Source organism: Marmota flaviventris, chromosome 12 (assembly GCF_047511675.1).
Source record: "Marmota flaviventris isolate mMarFla1 chromosome 12, mMarFla1.hap1, whole genome shotgun sequence".
NCBI lineage: Eukaryota > Metazoa > Chordata > Mammalia > Rodentia > Sciuridae > Marmota > Marmota flaviventris.
Window position 1 is genome coordinate 77,608,128 of NC_092509.1, and position 14,091 is coordinate 77,622,218.

The window sequence follows — 14,091 nt, forward strand, 5'->3', positions numbered from 1 at the left end:
AACAATCAAAAGAGTACAAAGGCAACCTATGAGGCTAGAGATATAACTCAGTGGAAGAGTACATGCCTAGCACATGCCAAGTCCTAGGTTCAATCCCCAGAAAAACACACACACACACACACAGGAAACCTATAAAATGTAAAAAGCATTTGCAAATTATCTGATAAAAGGTTAATATCCAGAATATATAAAGATCTACAACTCAACAACAAAAATAGCTTGTTTCTCCAAAGATAAAAAAAAAACCTGGGTGTAGTGGTACATGCTTATAATTCTAGCTACTTGCAAGGCTGAAGCAGGACAAGTGGTGGTTAGAGTCCAGTCTGGGCAATTTAGAGAGTCTGTCTCAAAAAATTAAAAGGCTGGGAATGTAGCTCTGTGATACAGTTCTGCCAGGTTTAATCCCCAGGACTGGAAAGGGGGATCTGAGAAATGTTGGCAAGAATATGGAGAAAGGGGGCTGGGGATGTGGCTCAAGAGGTAGCGCGCTTGCCTGGCATGCATGCGGCCCGGGTTCGATCCTCAGCACCACATACAAACAAAGATGTTGTGTCTGCTGAAAACTGAAAAATAAATACTAAAATTCTCTCTCTCTCTAAAAAAAAAAAAGAATAAGGAGAAAGTAGAACCTTTATTCACTGCTGGTAGAAGTAAATGATGTAGCTGCTATAAAAAATTGGTGATTCCACAAAAATTAAAAAACAGATGACCCAGCAATGCCACTTCTCAGCATACACAAAAGAAGAATCTAGGAGACATTTGCATACTCACGTTGACAGCACTATTCACAACAGTCCAAAGGTAGACAACCCAGAGTAAACAGATAAACAAAATGCAGCATACACATATGATACAGTGCAACCTTCAAATAAGAAAGTTAATTCTGTACCATTCTACAACATGAATGATCTTGCAAACACTGCTAAATGAAATAATCAGGTCACCCCCAATACTGTATGAATCCATTCATAAGAGGTACTTAAGAGGCTAGATATAGTGGTATACCCCTGTAATCCTAGCAAGTGGGGAGGCTGAGGCAGAATTGGGAATTCAAGACCAACCTGGGCAACTTATTGAGAACCTGTTTCAAAATAATGAAAACGATTGGCAATGAACCTCAGTGGTAGTGTTCAATCCCCAATACCCGCCCCCCACAAAGGTACTTTAAGTAGTTAGAATCATAAAGAAAAAGTAGAATGGTAGTTGCCAGAGGCTAGGAGAAAGGGTGGATGGAGAGTTGTTGTTTAATAGGTATGCAGTTTAGTCTCTGCAAGATGAAAAAGAACTAACCGAATGCTTAAAAATTATTAAGACGGTAAATATTATATAATGCATATTTTACAATTAAAACTGTTTTTATGGGCTGGGGCTGTAGCTCAGGGGTAAAGCACTTGCCTTGCATGTGTGAGGTACTGGGTTCGATCCTCAGCACCACCTAAAAATAAATAAATAAAGATACTGTACTAACTACAACTAAAAAATATTAAAAAAAAAAAAGAGCTAAAATACCAAAATAAAAGATAACAACAACAACAAAAGCTATATACATGTAGAGTGCTTGTCTAGCATGTGCGAGGACCTATGTTCAATCCTTAGCAATACATACACAAGGATAAGCATCTATGGGGAGTACAAGTGGAAAAAGGAGGGACTTCTGTTTTCTACTTTATTTCCTTTTATACTGTTTGCATTTTGATAATAAACATAGTGAATATTATAAATTTTAATTTTAAAAAGTTCCATTGGTTATAGCTTTTCAGTTAAAATTAAACCCTAGATACTAATAGACTTAAAGGTTTTACCAAGCATCTCCTCATAAAATCCTACAAGTAGGTGGTTATGGTTTTAGAAGGAAAAATTAGTAAAGGAAAAACTCCTGTGTCTTCAAGGTAATGTGAGACACTTCATGGCCCATAATACCTTCATCTAAATCAGATAATTCCTTTTCCTAATCCTGAAACTGCTGACAAGTGTGCCATGGCAAGAGCTGACATCCATACAAAGTCCTAGGATTTTCAAGCTTTTCCTTTTCTCTACCTGCTAACACAACATCAGGCCCACATCAGCACTTACTTTTCTTTTACAGCCTGATTCTCACTCCTCCCACTCCCTTTTCAAGAACATTACAAGAGAGTTAGTGGGTGGTTAGAGACCCCCTCAGAAACCTACAGCCATTCCAGAAAAATAATTGCTCACATACTAAGGGCTGCCGACAAGAACAGTTTCCCAGTAGCATATTTTAGTAATCTTAATGAAGCAGAGAGCAACACCCCCTGCAATACAAATTCTGGTTGGAAGAAAGAATCTACAGATTATGGAAAAGTACAACTTAAAAAGCAAACACCACAGGCTCCAGTAGAGCAGGAAAGCAAGCAGAGATTTCTAAATACAGAGCTCAATTGTAAGAGTTCCCTGTACCTTATTTCTCACTATCATCATTTTTGCTGTCAAAAATAGAAGCTTCCATGTCTTGATCCATTCAGACTAAGCCACAGCAGGCACGGCTCTGCTTACACAGAGCAGCCAGGTCAGAAAGGCCGCCCAGGGAAATGGAAAAAGCAGCCAGCAGGTTTTCTTAGGGATTATACTGTTCCAGCTTTCATCCTCCTTCCCAGCTATTCTGGTGCCAAGAAAGCTACAGGGAGGTCTTACTCTTGAAAAAGCTTCCATCTTTTCACCAGCAGGGCTGAAGCAGTTTTAGGACTACAACTCCCTCTACTGCCCAATAGTTTCTTTGCATGCTTAAAATTAAACCCTAGATACTAACAGACTTAAAATTCAAAATGTTAAGAGCTAAAGCAGCCCTTTACTCAAAATATAACCAAAAAGTATGGTCAGAGAGGACTGCATCTAGAATGACTTCTATCTATTCATCTGCAAATCTCTACCTCAAAAGATTTTCATTCAGTTTAATGAGAAGTCTCTATCTAGCTTACAGGCATATAGAAAAGCAGAAGCTGGTTGGTTCTCTTTTACCACCTTTAGCAGAATTTAAGATAGGCCTTGGGGTTGGAACTGTAACTCAGTGATAAGAGTGCTTGCCTACCATGTGTGAAACCCTGGGTTCCATATCCAGCACTGGAAAATAATATAGGCCTTTTTCAAATAAGATCCAATTTAAAAGTTTAGGATGGTAGAATATACCTGTAATCCCAGACGTGGGAGTTTGAAGCAGGCAGATCTTGCTTTTAAACAAAACAAAAACCCGAAAAGATCCTATTTAAATAGTACTTAGGACATGGTATTAAACTACCCGTTTGTCTGTTTCACTGTATTCACTCAAGTTTTGCCTAGATAATAGCAGATGTTCAGCAACTATTTAACAGAATTCTATCACCCTTAGCTACAGAGAGAATCTGTCCAGGTAAGAATTAGATAATACATAACCACTGGGAGAGAAACCAATATCCTTAGTGATACTAGAAAGGTGTTTCTTCAATATACTATTTAATTTTTGAGTCAGGGTCTCACCAAATTGTCATGCATCAAACTTGCAACCCACTTGCATCAGCCTCTGGGACTGTTGGGGTTACAGGTATGCACCACCAACCTCAGCTTAACATGGTTTATTTTTATTTTTTAAAAATAACCCCCCCAGTTTTTTTCATTTAGTTTTTTTTTTTTTAATATGGTGCTGGGGATCGAACTCAGTGCCTCATGCATACTAGTAACTGCTCTACCACTGAGCCACAACTGCAGCCCACAGGGTTTATTTTTAATGTACTTTAAGGACATTTTATTATTAGGTGGGCATGGTGGCAAACATCTGTAATCCTGGTGACTAGGGAAGCTAAGGCAGGAAGATCACAAATTGGAGGACAGCCTCAGCAATTTAGTGAGGCCCTAAATCTTGCAAGTTAGGCAAACACTCTACAGAATTGATTTAGACATAGGTTAGTGCAATACCGGTTTATTTTTGTAAACCTTCACTTTCTCTGCCACCCAATATTGGAACACTGCCTGTCAGATAGAATACTAAGAATAAATAGGTTCATGCTCTGAAAAAAGCAAATGCCCAGAGCAACTCCTAACCATTTAGAAACTTTAAAATAAATACCAACAGCTAATAATGGCACTGTGTAAAAGGTCTTTACAAACACTGAATTAAGAAGAAACAAATGTAATTTTTTTTTAATAAAAAGAGTTCCACAGCATTTATTTTCATCTGGTAATAACATAGGTCATCAAAACAATGTGAACTAATGCTTTAGAACTATATTCCAGGCAAAGGGCAGCTAAATTAAAAAAAAAAAAAATTGTTGCTTTCTCTGTAATTTCTCACTTCATTGATCATTTCTAGTTGGAGACACTTTGTAGCAGAGTAATATTATCTCCTTTTAGCATGATCCGACCTGCAATGACAGAAAGAGCTATTAATAGTTATACTAAGACATAAGTAATTATCTTTAGCCTCAGAATTTTGTATCTAGTTTTTAAACAATATTTTGAAAATACTCTCCCTTATAAAGATATGTGAACACTTTCAAGTCTTCACATATTGAAAGGCTTTCCAGCTCCATTAGGGCATACATACCTTTTCAACTATTATCTAATGAAGGTTGGTGTTTGTTTTCAAAAAGTACTGTTTCTATAGACTAAGTCAATTGAACATGCCTAAGCAAACATTTCCCAGTACTGAGTTTGTGTAAGTTTGGAAATGAATTATAAGCCAAGTTTGAAAAATGCAGCATATTATAATCTCATTCTTAGAACTGGGGATGTAGTACAGCACAACGCTTGCCTGGGTGCACACCCCCACCTAAAAAAGCAGCTTTTAAAAAGAACTTAGTATACTAATGACTTCATCTTGCAATAAACAAACTTATTTAGGTTTTACCCACATTTCTTAAATTTATTTGAGATGAGAGCACTTTTTTTTTCCTGAGAAATATCTACTAGCATCTTTAGGAGCACTGGTGCTCACTGGTAAAACAGTCTGAGAAAAGCTGATCAACTCCAATAGTGACTATTATTTTCATTATTATTATTATTTTCATTTCCCAGGATTCTACAGGTGATTAATCTATTATGTAGAGTGGATACTATCATGGGAATTCAACAGCTGGCAAATAACTTATAAGTAATTTGACCCAAATAACACTGGTTTGCTTTCTGGCAAGACAATTTTATTTTGTCTTTTATAAAAATAGCTTAAGCAGAAAGAAGCACAGCAAAATATCCTATCACTTCTAAGATTCTACTTTCCACATACCTACTATGGTTTCAAGAGAATTCTCCAGGTCTGGGAAAAACAGAAATCGTGATTTTTATACTAGTGAGCACAATGAGCACTGAACAAATAAAATACCTCAATAAAGATCAAGTTAACAGGAGGTTAACAGAAATGATTCAGTGTATGGGTTGGGATTGTGGCTCAGAGGTAGAGCTCTCGCCTAGCATGCTTGAGGCACTGGGTTTAATACTCAGCACCATATAAAAATAAAGGAAAGAAAAAAAAAAGAAATGATTAGGTGTCTCTTGATGAAACCATGAATCCTAAAGCCTCCTAGGTAAGAAATTGTTCAAATATTTTTGCATTGCTATGTGCCACTCATTGAGTTACTTACTAGGGCTTATTAGGGAACAAAACAGACAGACATACGCACTTATGGAGTACATGGTCTAATGGCAAAGGCAATAGTAAAACAATCCCACTAATGTTTTACAACAAACTCAGAAGGCACATCATACCCCATCTTCCCCATCCCAAGCAAAACACAATCAAACCCTGGGCTTCTTAGAGAAATCATTATTTGATCTAAGTTCTAAAGTCACAGGAAGCTGGGTGTGGTAGTGCTCTCCTATAATATCAGTGACTCTGGAGGTAAAAGGATTACTAATTCAAAGTCAGCCTTGACAACTTAGTGAGACCATGAGACCCTATCTCAAAATAAAAAACTAAAAGGGCTAGAGTTGTAGTTCAGTGGTAGAACATCTCTGAGTTTCATCCCCAGTATTTGGCGGGGGGGGGGGGGGGGGGGGCAGGGGGGCAAAAGGAGCACATACAATTGTTTATGGGGGGGATAGGGGTTGGGATGTAGTTTAGTGGTAGAGCACTTGTATAGCAGGTATGAAGCCAGTGAGAAAATTTTTCTTAAGAGTGGGACAAAAGGGAAAAAAAAAAAACAGCACAGTGTATTATAAGTAGGAGGAGATAAGGACAAATCACAAAGGACCACACAGAATCTGTGAAAAATATTTGTTTTATCCTAACAGCCACAAAAAGTCAAAGAAAAAGGGCTGGGGATATAGCTCAGTTAGTAAAGTGCTTGTCTCACATGCACAAGGCCCTGGGTTTGATCCCCAGCACCACACACACACACACAAAAAAGAGTCAATGAAGAAATGTTGGTAGGCTTTTGTTTTTGGTACTAGGGATTGAACCCAGGGGCACTTAACCACAGAGCCACATTCCTAGCCCTTTTTATTTTGTGAGACAGAGCCTTGCTAAGTTGCTGAGGCTAGCCTTGAACTTGTGATCCTGCTGCCTCAAGCCTCTGAGTCACTGAGATTACAGGAATGCATGACCATGCCTGGCTCAGACAAGTATTTTTAAAAGAGGACTGAAAACTGGAGAACAACCTGGAGGGGAAGGAGATAGTTGCAGAGTGAATATACAAAAGTCTGAAAAGGAATAACAGAGATGAAAAATGAACACCTGAGTATGGTATCCCAGAGCCAAGGGAACAAAGTGTGTTAGGGAGGCAATGGCCAACAGTGCCAAGTTTTGTACAGAGTTAAATAACATGAACACTAACAATAATCATTAGACTTAATAACATTTGTCTTTGGTGACCTCTGCCAAAGCCGTGTGGGTGGACAAAGAGAAGCAGAAATAAAACAGGATAAGAAGCAATTGGAAAATGATTCCAAAAGCGTGCTTCTTTCCAAAGATAACTTCTCAAATGCAAACCAAATTTAAAAATAAATTGAGCTGCAGGTCACTCAATTTTGTGAGTGAAATAAACATTTCTGTATGAACTATATTCTTACCCAGCTGTTTTCTTGACTTTGTTTTAGAATGAATCTCTTCTGCATCATCTAATACAAGGTTCATGTATTCATCAAAACCCTGGGAAAATAAGTCAACTGACAGTCATTTTTAAGTAAATTATTCAAACCATTCAAAAAGAACATTATCTACCCAGAAACAAAAATGCCAATTAACTCCCTCCACTGATCTTTTAGCTCAAACATCTGAAGCCTCTTATTAAATAACAAAATCTAACTGTGGCCCAAATTGCTCCTTCAATCTTTTGGATTAAGAATTTCACTAGATACGTCATTATCCTTATCTTTTATGACATGCCAGCATAGAGTATGTTAGTTATGTATATGAATTACCTTTTATTTTCATTACTTTCTCAATCAGAAACTATTACTGCAAACTAGCATGCTTGTTTTTCAAATGGTAAAGGAAGGGGAAATTACTGATTGAATCTCTGATAATGAAACACAGTATTTCCAGCCAATTTTATTTTTCTTTAAAACATTACTGGGACTGGGGATGTAGCTCAGTGGTAGAGCAAGTGCTGAGCATACACAAGGTCCTGGGTTTGATTCCCAGCACCACCAGAAAAACAAAACAAACAAAAACATTGCTAACCTGAAGTCTTATTTAACTAACACCACCATTTCTATTCATATATTGCCTAACCTGAAATCAAAGTATTCCATTAACCACGTCCCCAAATCGTTTCTTTTGTCTCTTCCTTTAATACTAATATCGTTGTTTAAATTATTTTTTAAAGTTAAAATTTCTCTCTAACTATCCAACTCTTATAAATGAGAACAAGGAGAAAAATATAAATAATGTGCCTTGAAAAACTTTCCTTGGTTTGGGTCTTTGACTTTTTGTATACTGCTCTGGTGGTCATTTTCTATAAATCTTTTTCTATCAATAAACTGCTCTGAGAAGAACCCCAATGGTACTCACAATAATACAGCCCTCTATCCGCATATTCACTTGCTCATAGAGCCACACCTGAATCCGGGATCTCTGAAATAATCATAAACACAAGAATGTTTTTAAACAGTAAACAAACTAAATACTTTGATCAAACAATAAAGAAATGACTCCTAAACATTTTTTAATGAATGCAAGCCAAGAATTTTAATTAGTCCATACGTAGGATTTGGTAACCAAGACTGGTTTACTTGCTAAAAAACACTTTCATTTAATAATTTCTACATGGGGACTGTTCAAGCTAGTAATTTCCTTTATCCTGGGGCTTAATAATATTTCTAACTGCACTGTCTCAAAAGAGTGAAATTTGGAGACAGTATAGCACAAAACAGTAATTTTTATTGATCAAGGTTTCTTTTCTTATCTGCTTTAGCAAAACCCAGGTAAAAAATAGGAGTTTTTCTAGTTTCTCAGTTTTTCATAGTACACACATAACAACCAGGGGAGGAACTCTCACTTCTGGAGATTAAAAATTGTAATGGCTTAATCTGTTCTTCAATTGTGTTGTCTCATTCTAAGTCTTTAGGTTGCTTAAAATTCCTCCCCCCACAAGCAGCTGCCATTAACTGCTCTGCATCTGCTCCATTCCCTTTCCTTTTTAAAAAAAGTGTCTTAAGTTTTTTCATATATACTAAACATAGCACCTTATGACCTGGTTAAAGGTGAGCCAGTGTGGCTTTCACTGTTTCTTCCTGAAGAAGGAAGTGAGAAAGTTTCCAATGTTTTAGCCTATAATCACTACCAACAAAAGTACCAATGTCCAACTACTAAGGTCACGTCTGCAAATACATAAAGTTTAGTAATTTTGATCCTGCAAAGTAATGACACCATTCTTTGCACGCTAGGTGCTGCAACACATACCCACCACCTTATTACATTAGCGCTTTTTCTCTAAACTTTCCCCTCAATGACTTTTACATCTCATGTGTTTTTTAAACTCCAGAACCCAACGATCAGGAAAGTTGACGCAAATAGCAAAATGAAATCAACTTTTATTAAAACAGTAGTTACAAGACAATTAACGACTTACGTTTTGCAAGTATCTGAAGATGAGGTTCTGCACCACAGCAGTTAAGGACGAAATCCATCAACAGCACAGGCTCTGCTCCCTGAAACTGAGGATCGACCCAACCCTCATCCCAACTTTGGTTTCTGAAGGCGAGCTCTGGTGCCTACTGCAAGAAGGGCCAAACTGGGCCTTCGCTGGGGGGGTGGCGGTGGGCGGAATCATCCTCCCAGAATCTCTGGCTGCTGACACCTTCCTCCTACCCTAGACCATGAACTCCCGCTTTCACTCCGTATCCACCTAACGTTGTCTCCCCTCCTCTCTCCCCGCCATTCCGGCACTTCTCCCGCAGGGGCGGCCCGAACCCACCCGCCCGCACCGGTTCTTCAACTACCCGCGCTTTCTCCCGGCTCCGTCGCCCCGAGGGCTCATGGGATGTGCGCCCGCACTCCGCTCCCTTAGGCCTGCTTCCCGCCTGCGCCTTCGCGCCCGTTTTCCGGCCCCAAACTCCTAATCCTGACCAACTGCATAGGATACGATGGGCTGCACCATCACCTTCTGGACCTTCTGGCCCTGGCCACGGTACGCCATGGTGGAATCTCACAAAGACCACACGAACCAGCACGTTACCTCAGAGAGCAACTTCCGGAATTGAGAACCGGAAGTGGAAGTGAACGAGGATCTTCTGGTGACGTACCTGGGCGGCTCCTGGAAAATGTCTCTCTAGCTCTGAAGTCGCTCTTCTCTGTGCTTCGTAGCATCCGGAGGAGGTCAAACCTAGGCGAGTTGCCTTGGAACCTGGGTCGATCCTACAGCGCCACCTGGAGGGAAGCGGGAGGAGGCACCGACGGGGCTTCTGTGGTTTGGCGGCCGCGGGGAGGAGGAAAGCCCGGCCCGGCGCCTGCGCTTTCGGTTCTCTCTGTTCTGAATGTGCTTTAAGAGGCGAAATCGTGCAATTTTCCATCTCAGTAAAATGTGCTAATTTACCGCTATTTCTGAGCCTGTTTCAATAGAATGCAGGCTTGACGGCACTATTGTTGGAGAAAGGGCAGGGCGGCAAGAAGCCAAAACAAACCCCAGGTGGCTGGGCCACCAGCGGTCTGGGTGGTTTGCTGCGGATAACCGATGGGTCTCTTCGCTTCTGTGAGGAGTTGTTGTTAGGGTCGCGACTAAAGAGCGTAAAGGCGCTGAAATCCGCTTGCTGGGCTCAATTCCAACAGGTTCTTAGGGTGATTCTTCTGCTCCTGAAAACCTACCTCAGGCACATGTCTTTGGAAGACTGGCCTTAGCTGAGGCCCTTTCTCTGTTGTCTCTTTAGCAGGGTAGTGTGCTTTCTTACATGTGGGGGCTCAGGACTTAAATCAAGGCTGAAGCTACCAGGACTAGCTTTTCTTTTCTTTTTTGGTACTCAGAATCGAACCCAGGGATGCTTTACCACTGAGCTACATACCAGCTCCTTTTTTTAAAATTAGTTTTTGAGACAAGGTCTCCCTAGTTGCTGAGAGTCTTGCTAAATTGCTGAGGTTGGCCTCGAACTTGTGATTCTCCTGTGTCATTGAGATTATGGGCATGCACCACCACACTTGGCTACTACCAGTATTGTTAAAAGACAGGCCTGAAACACCCCAGGGCAGATTCAAGAGCTGGAAAAATAGAGCCCACCCCTTGTTGTGAGTTATGTTAAAGAACTTGAAGCTATTTTTAATCTGGCACAAAGTTACAAAATTGAAATTGTCCATGGATGTAAACAATCTATTCATAACAAAGGAAATACAAACAAACGATCTTTAAACATGAAATTTCATGTTTATCCAATTTGACTCATAAGAGAAATCCAAACTAAACTCCACTGAGATGACCATTTCTTTCCAATTAGACTGGCAAAAATAAAAAAAGTGGTGCTAATGTTAATTATTAAACTCTACTTATACTCATTTTCCAGATAAACTTATATGTTAATAATGTAATCATTGCAGCATTTGTTTAAAATATCAAGATAGGAAACAACCTAAATGTCTATCAATAAAGATTAGCCAAATTATTGTATATCATAAGAGTATAAAATTATTCAAGTATAGTCAAGATTGAAGAAGCTCTCTGTATATCTTCTTTTCTAATATGAAACAATATGAGTATACATTGAAACAATATCTAATATACATTGAGAGAAAAAAATCAAGCAAACATGCTAGAGATTTATTTCAAAATAATCCAATGGAGCCAATAGGGCTAAATCTTAGATAAGGAAAGCCTAAACTTTAGCAGAGTTTAAGAGACTACACTTACATGTACACCTCCTTAAATGGTGTGCAAGCTTCTTGCTTGCCTCAGCCCAGACTCAGCCTTAGGGCTCAGAATATGGGGTAAATAGTTGGTAAGGATTGGCCATGAATTTGTAATTGTTGGAACTAGGTGACTATATGAAATTCATTATAATACTCTCTATACTTCTAAATGATGAAATTTTCCTGAATAAATAAAGCAAGGTCCAGAATATTGTGTTTATTAATACATAATACTGTATGAATTTCATTTGCTGATATATGCCTGGTATGTTTAGAAAACCCAGGTCACTGTAAGCTTAGCTTTGGAGAACTGAGTAGCTAGGGAACAAGTAGGAAGGAAGATTTTGTATACCCTCATATACTTCAAAAAAATTGAAATTTGTGTAATGGGTATATCACTAATTGACTAAATATGTTTGATAGTGGATACTACTATGAAACATTTGTTTCCTTTTTTAAATTCTAATAATGTTCATGTAAAACTTGAGAGATTTTTGTGACACAAAGTATGTGGGAAATAGGCTTAAGAAACCCTGGCCCAAAGAGACATACCCCTTAAAAAGTAACTCCAACCTTGCCAAATACTTGAGAACTTCTGCTGAGTTTGAAATTCCTTCCATCTCAGCCAGAAACTTCACAATTTGCTGAATAGCTGTGACTGACTAGAAGTACAATAAAGAGTAGAGTTGGGAAGAGGCAAAGGGCAGCCTTGCAAAGATCAGCATCCTGACTAGGGAGACTGAGATAGGAGGATCAGAAGATCAGCCTTGGAAATTTAGTGAAACTATCTTAAAAAAAAAAAAAAAAAATCAGCATCCGTTGAAATAAGCCAAGAACTTTTTTATTCATTCAGCAAATATTTGTTAAATGTCTTTTGTTATGGGAGGAATTGTATCCCCAAAACTCATCTCTTGAAGTTCTAACTTCCAATACTTCAGAATGTGTTTGTATTTAGAGACAGGGATTTTGGAGGTCAGATAGGTAGGACCTCTCATCCAATCTGCCTGGTGTTCTCATAATAGGAAGAGTCATAGGAGTCTCTCTCCCCCAACCGAATACAGGAGAATGTTCTGTGAAGATGAGAAGGTGGAGAAAAAGGAGGAGGAAGAGAAGGGGGGCCTCACTGGAAACCCAACCTGTCACTGCCTCGATCTGGGGCTTGTAGCCTGGAGAACTAGAGAAATAAACTTCTCTTGGTTGAGCCACTGTCTGTGGCATTTTGCTATGGCAGTCAGAGTAGACTAATGTACCTTCCTATGGGCCAGGCCTTTATTGGGTACTGAGAATGTAAATAAGATGTACAGCTAGACAATTTTAAAACAAGGGGATAAACACCGAGTATATGCCTGGTGGATGGACACCAAACCAGAGTTTGGATAGAGAAGGGTATTGTGAGAGAGCCCGGGGAACATAGGGTTTGTAGAAGTTAGCCAAAATAAAAGGAGAGGCTTTAGAGAGAAGAGAGCCAGCATTATCCAAAGGCAGGGAACTGGAGACAGAGGAGTGGGCAGTGTGTGTGTGTGTAAATTGAAGCCTGGAGGTAGAAGAGCTTGGTGAATGGCAGAAGAGGCTCTAAGCCAAGGTCTTACATGCTATGCTGAGAAACTTGATTTTGCAGGGAAAGGGAAGGCAGTGGAGGATTTATGAAGCAGAGTGACTTCACTTTGTAGTTTAAATATATCTTTTTTAAAAAAAAAATCAGTTTATACCTTGCCCAGGAATAACTGGAAACCAACTGAACAAAAATGAGACAAAGCAGGGCCTCTAAGAACACTAAGGGATGGCCAGAGGTTACTTTAAAGACCTCCCTGCTCAGTTGGATACTGTTCAAATCATCTCTTAAATTAATCAAACTTCAGCTCTATCCTGACCAATCTGGAATGTATTTTTTCTATAGCATTATCCACTTAATATCAATGCCTACTTTGCTCGTCTTTTTTTTTTTTTTTTTTTTTTTTTGCAGTACTGAGGATTGAGCCCAGGAGTGCTCTACCACTGAGCTACACCATCAACCCTTTTTGAGACAGGGTCTCTAATTGCTGGTCTTGAAATTGCAGTTCTCCTGCCTCAGGGCCCTGCTGGGATTACAGGTTGCACTACTGTGCTGGCTACTTAGGTTACTTTTAAAATTATTTCCTAAGTACTTCTACTTTGACAGCAGGGATTTGGGGCTTATACCCTTTTACCCCTAATGACCAGTAGTGCTTAATGATGGTTTGAGTTCAGAACTTTCTAATTTGAGCCCATTAAAGGGTGAGAGAGTCCTACATATTTTTGGCAATTAATACCAGAATATTTATCATTTCCTCTTGGTAGCTTTTCTAAACTTAATCTGCCCTCCTTGAGCTCCCAACTCAAACCATATGTAGCTATCAGGTAAGTTTTCCTTCCATTTTGCTTCTTTTCCTTTGAAACTTCCTTCTTTGCTACTTTTTTTTGGGGGGCAGGGTCGAGGGAGGTAGGGGTACCAGGGATTATACTCAGGGCCACCTGACCACTGAGCCACACCCCCAGCCCTATTTTGTATTTTATTTATAGACAGGGTCTGAGATGCTTAGCACCTCACTTTTGTTAAGGCTAGCTTTGAACTCACGATCCTCCCGACTCAAGCTTCCAGAGCCACTGTGCCCAGCTCCTTTGTTAGCTTTGAGTTCTTTTGTTGTGGTACTGGGGCCTGAACCACTCTACCACTGAGCTACATCGCCAGCCCTTTTTATTTTTTGACATGTGGTCCCACTAGATTGCCAAGGCCTCCCAAATTGCTGAGATTACAGGTATTTGTCACCATGCCCCGTTTGAATGTTCTTAATCCACCTGCTTTCCAACACTCAACA

The 14,091-nt window shown here is 39.4% G+C and overlaps 1 protein-coding gene across 1 annotated transcript; it reads right to left on the reverse strand.

The window, feature by feature from the left end:
• Positions 1-4,104: 4,104 nt before the first annotated feature.
• Snrpe (small nuclear ribonucleoprotein polypeptide E) lies at positions 4,105-9,646 on the reverse strand. Its single transcript, XM_027945638.2, has 5 exons — positions 9,510-9,646; positions 8,997-9,023; positions 7,937-7,999; positions 6,994-7,072; positions 4,105-4,352 (listed from the first exon to the last, which is right to left on the reverse strand). The coding sequence occupies exons 1-5, from the start codon at positions 9,561-9,563 to the stop codon at positions 4,297-4,299; spliced, it is 279 nt and encodes a 92-aa protein (XP_027801439.1). The 5' UTR covers positions 9,564-9,646; the 3' UTR covers positions 4,105-4,296.
• Positions 9,647-14,091: the final 4,445 nt, after the last annotated feature.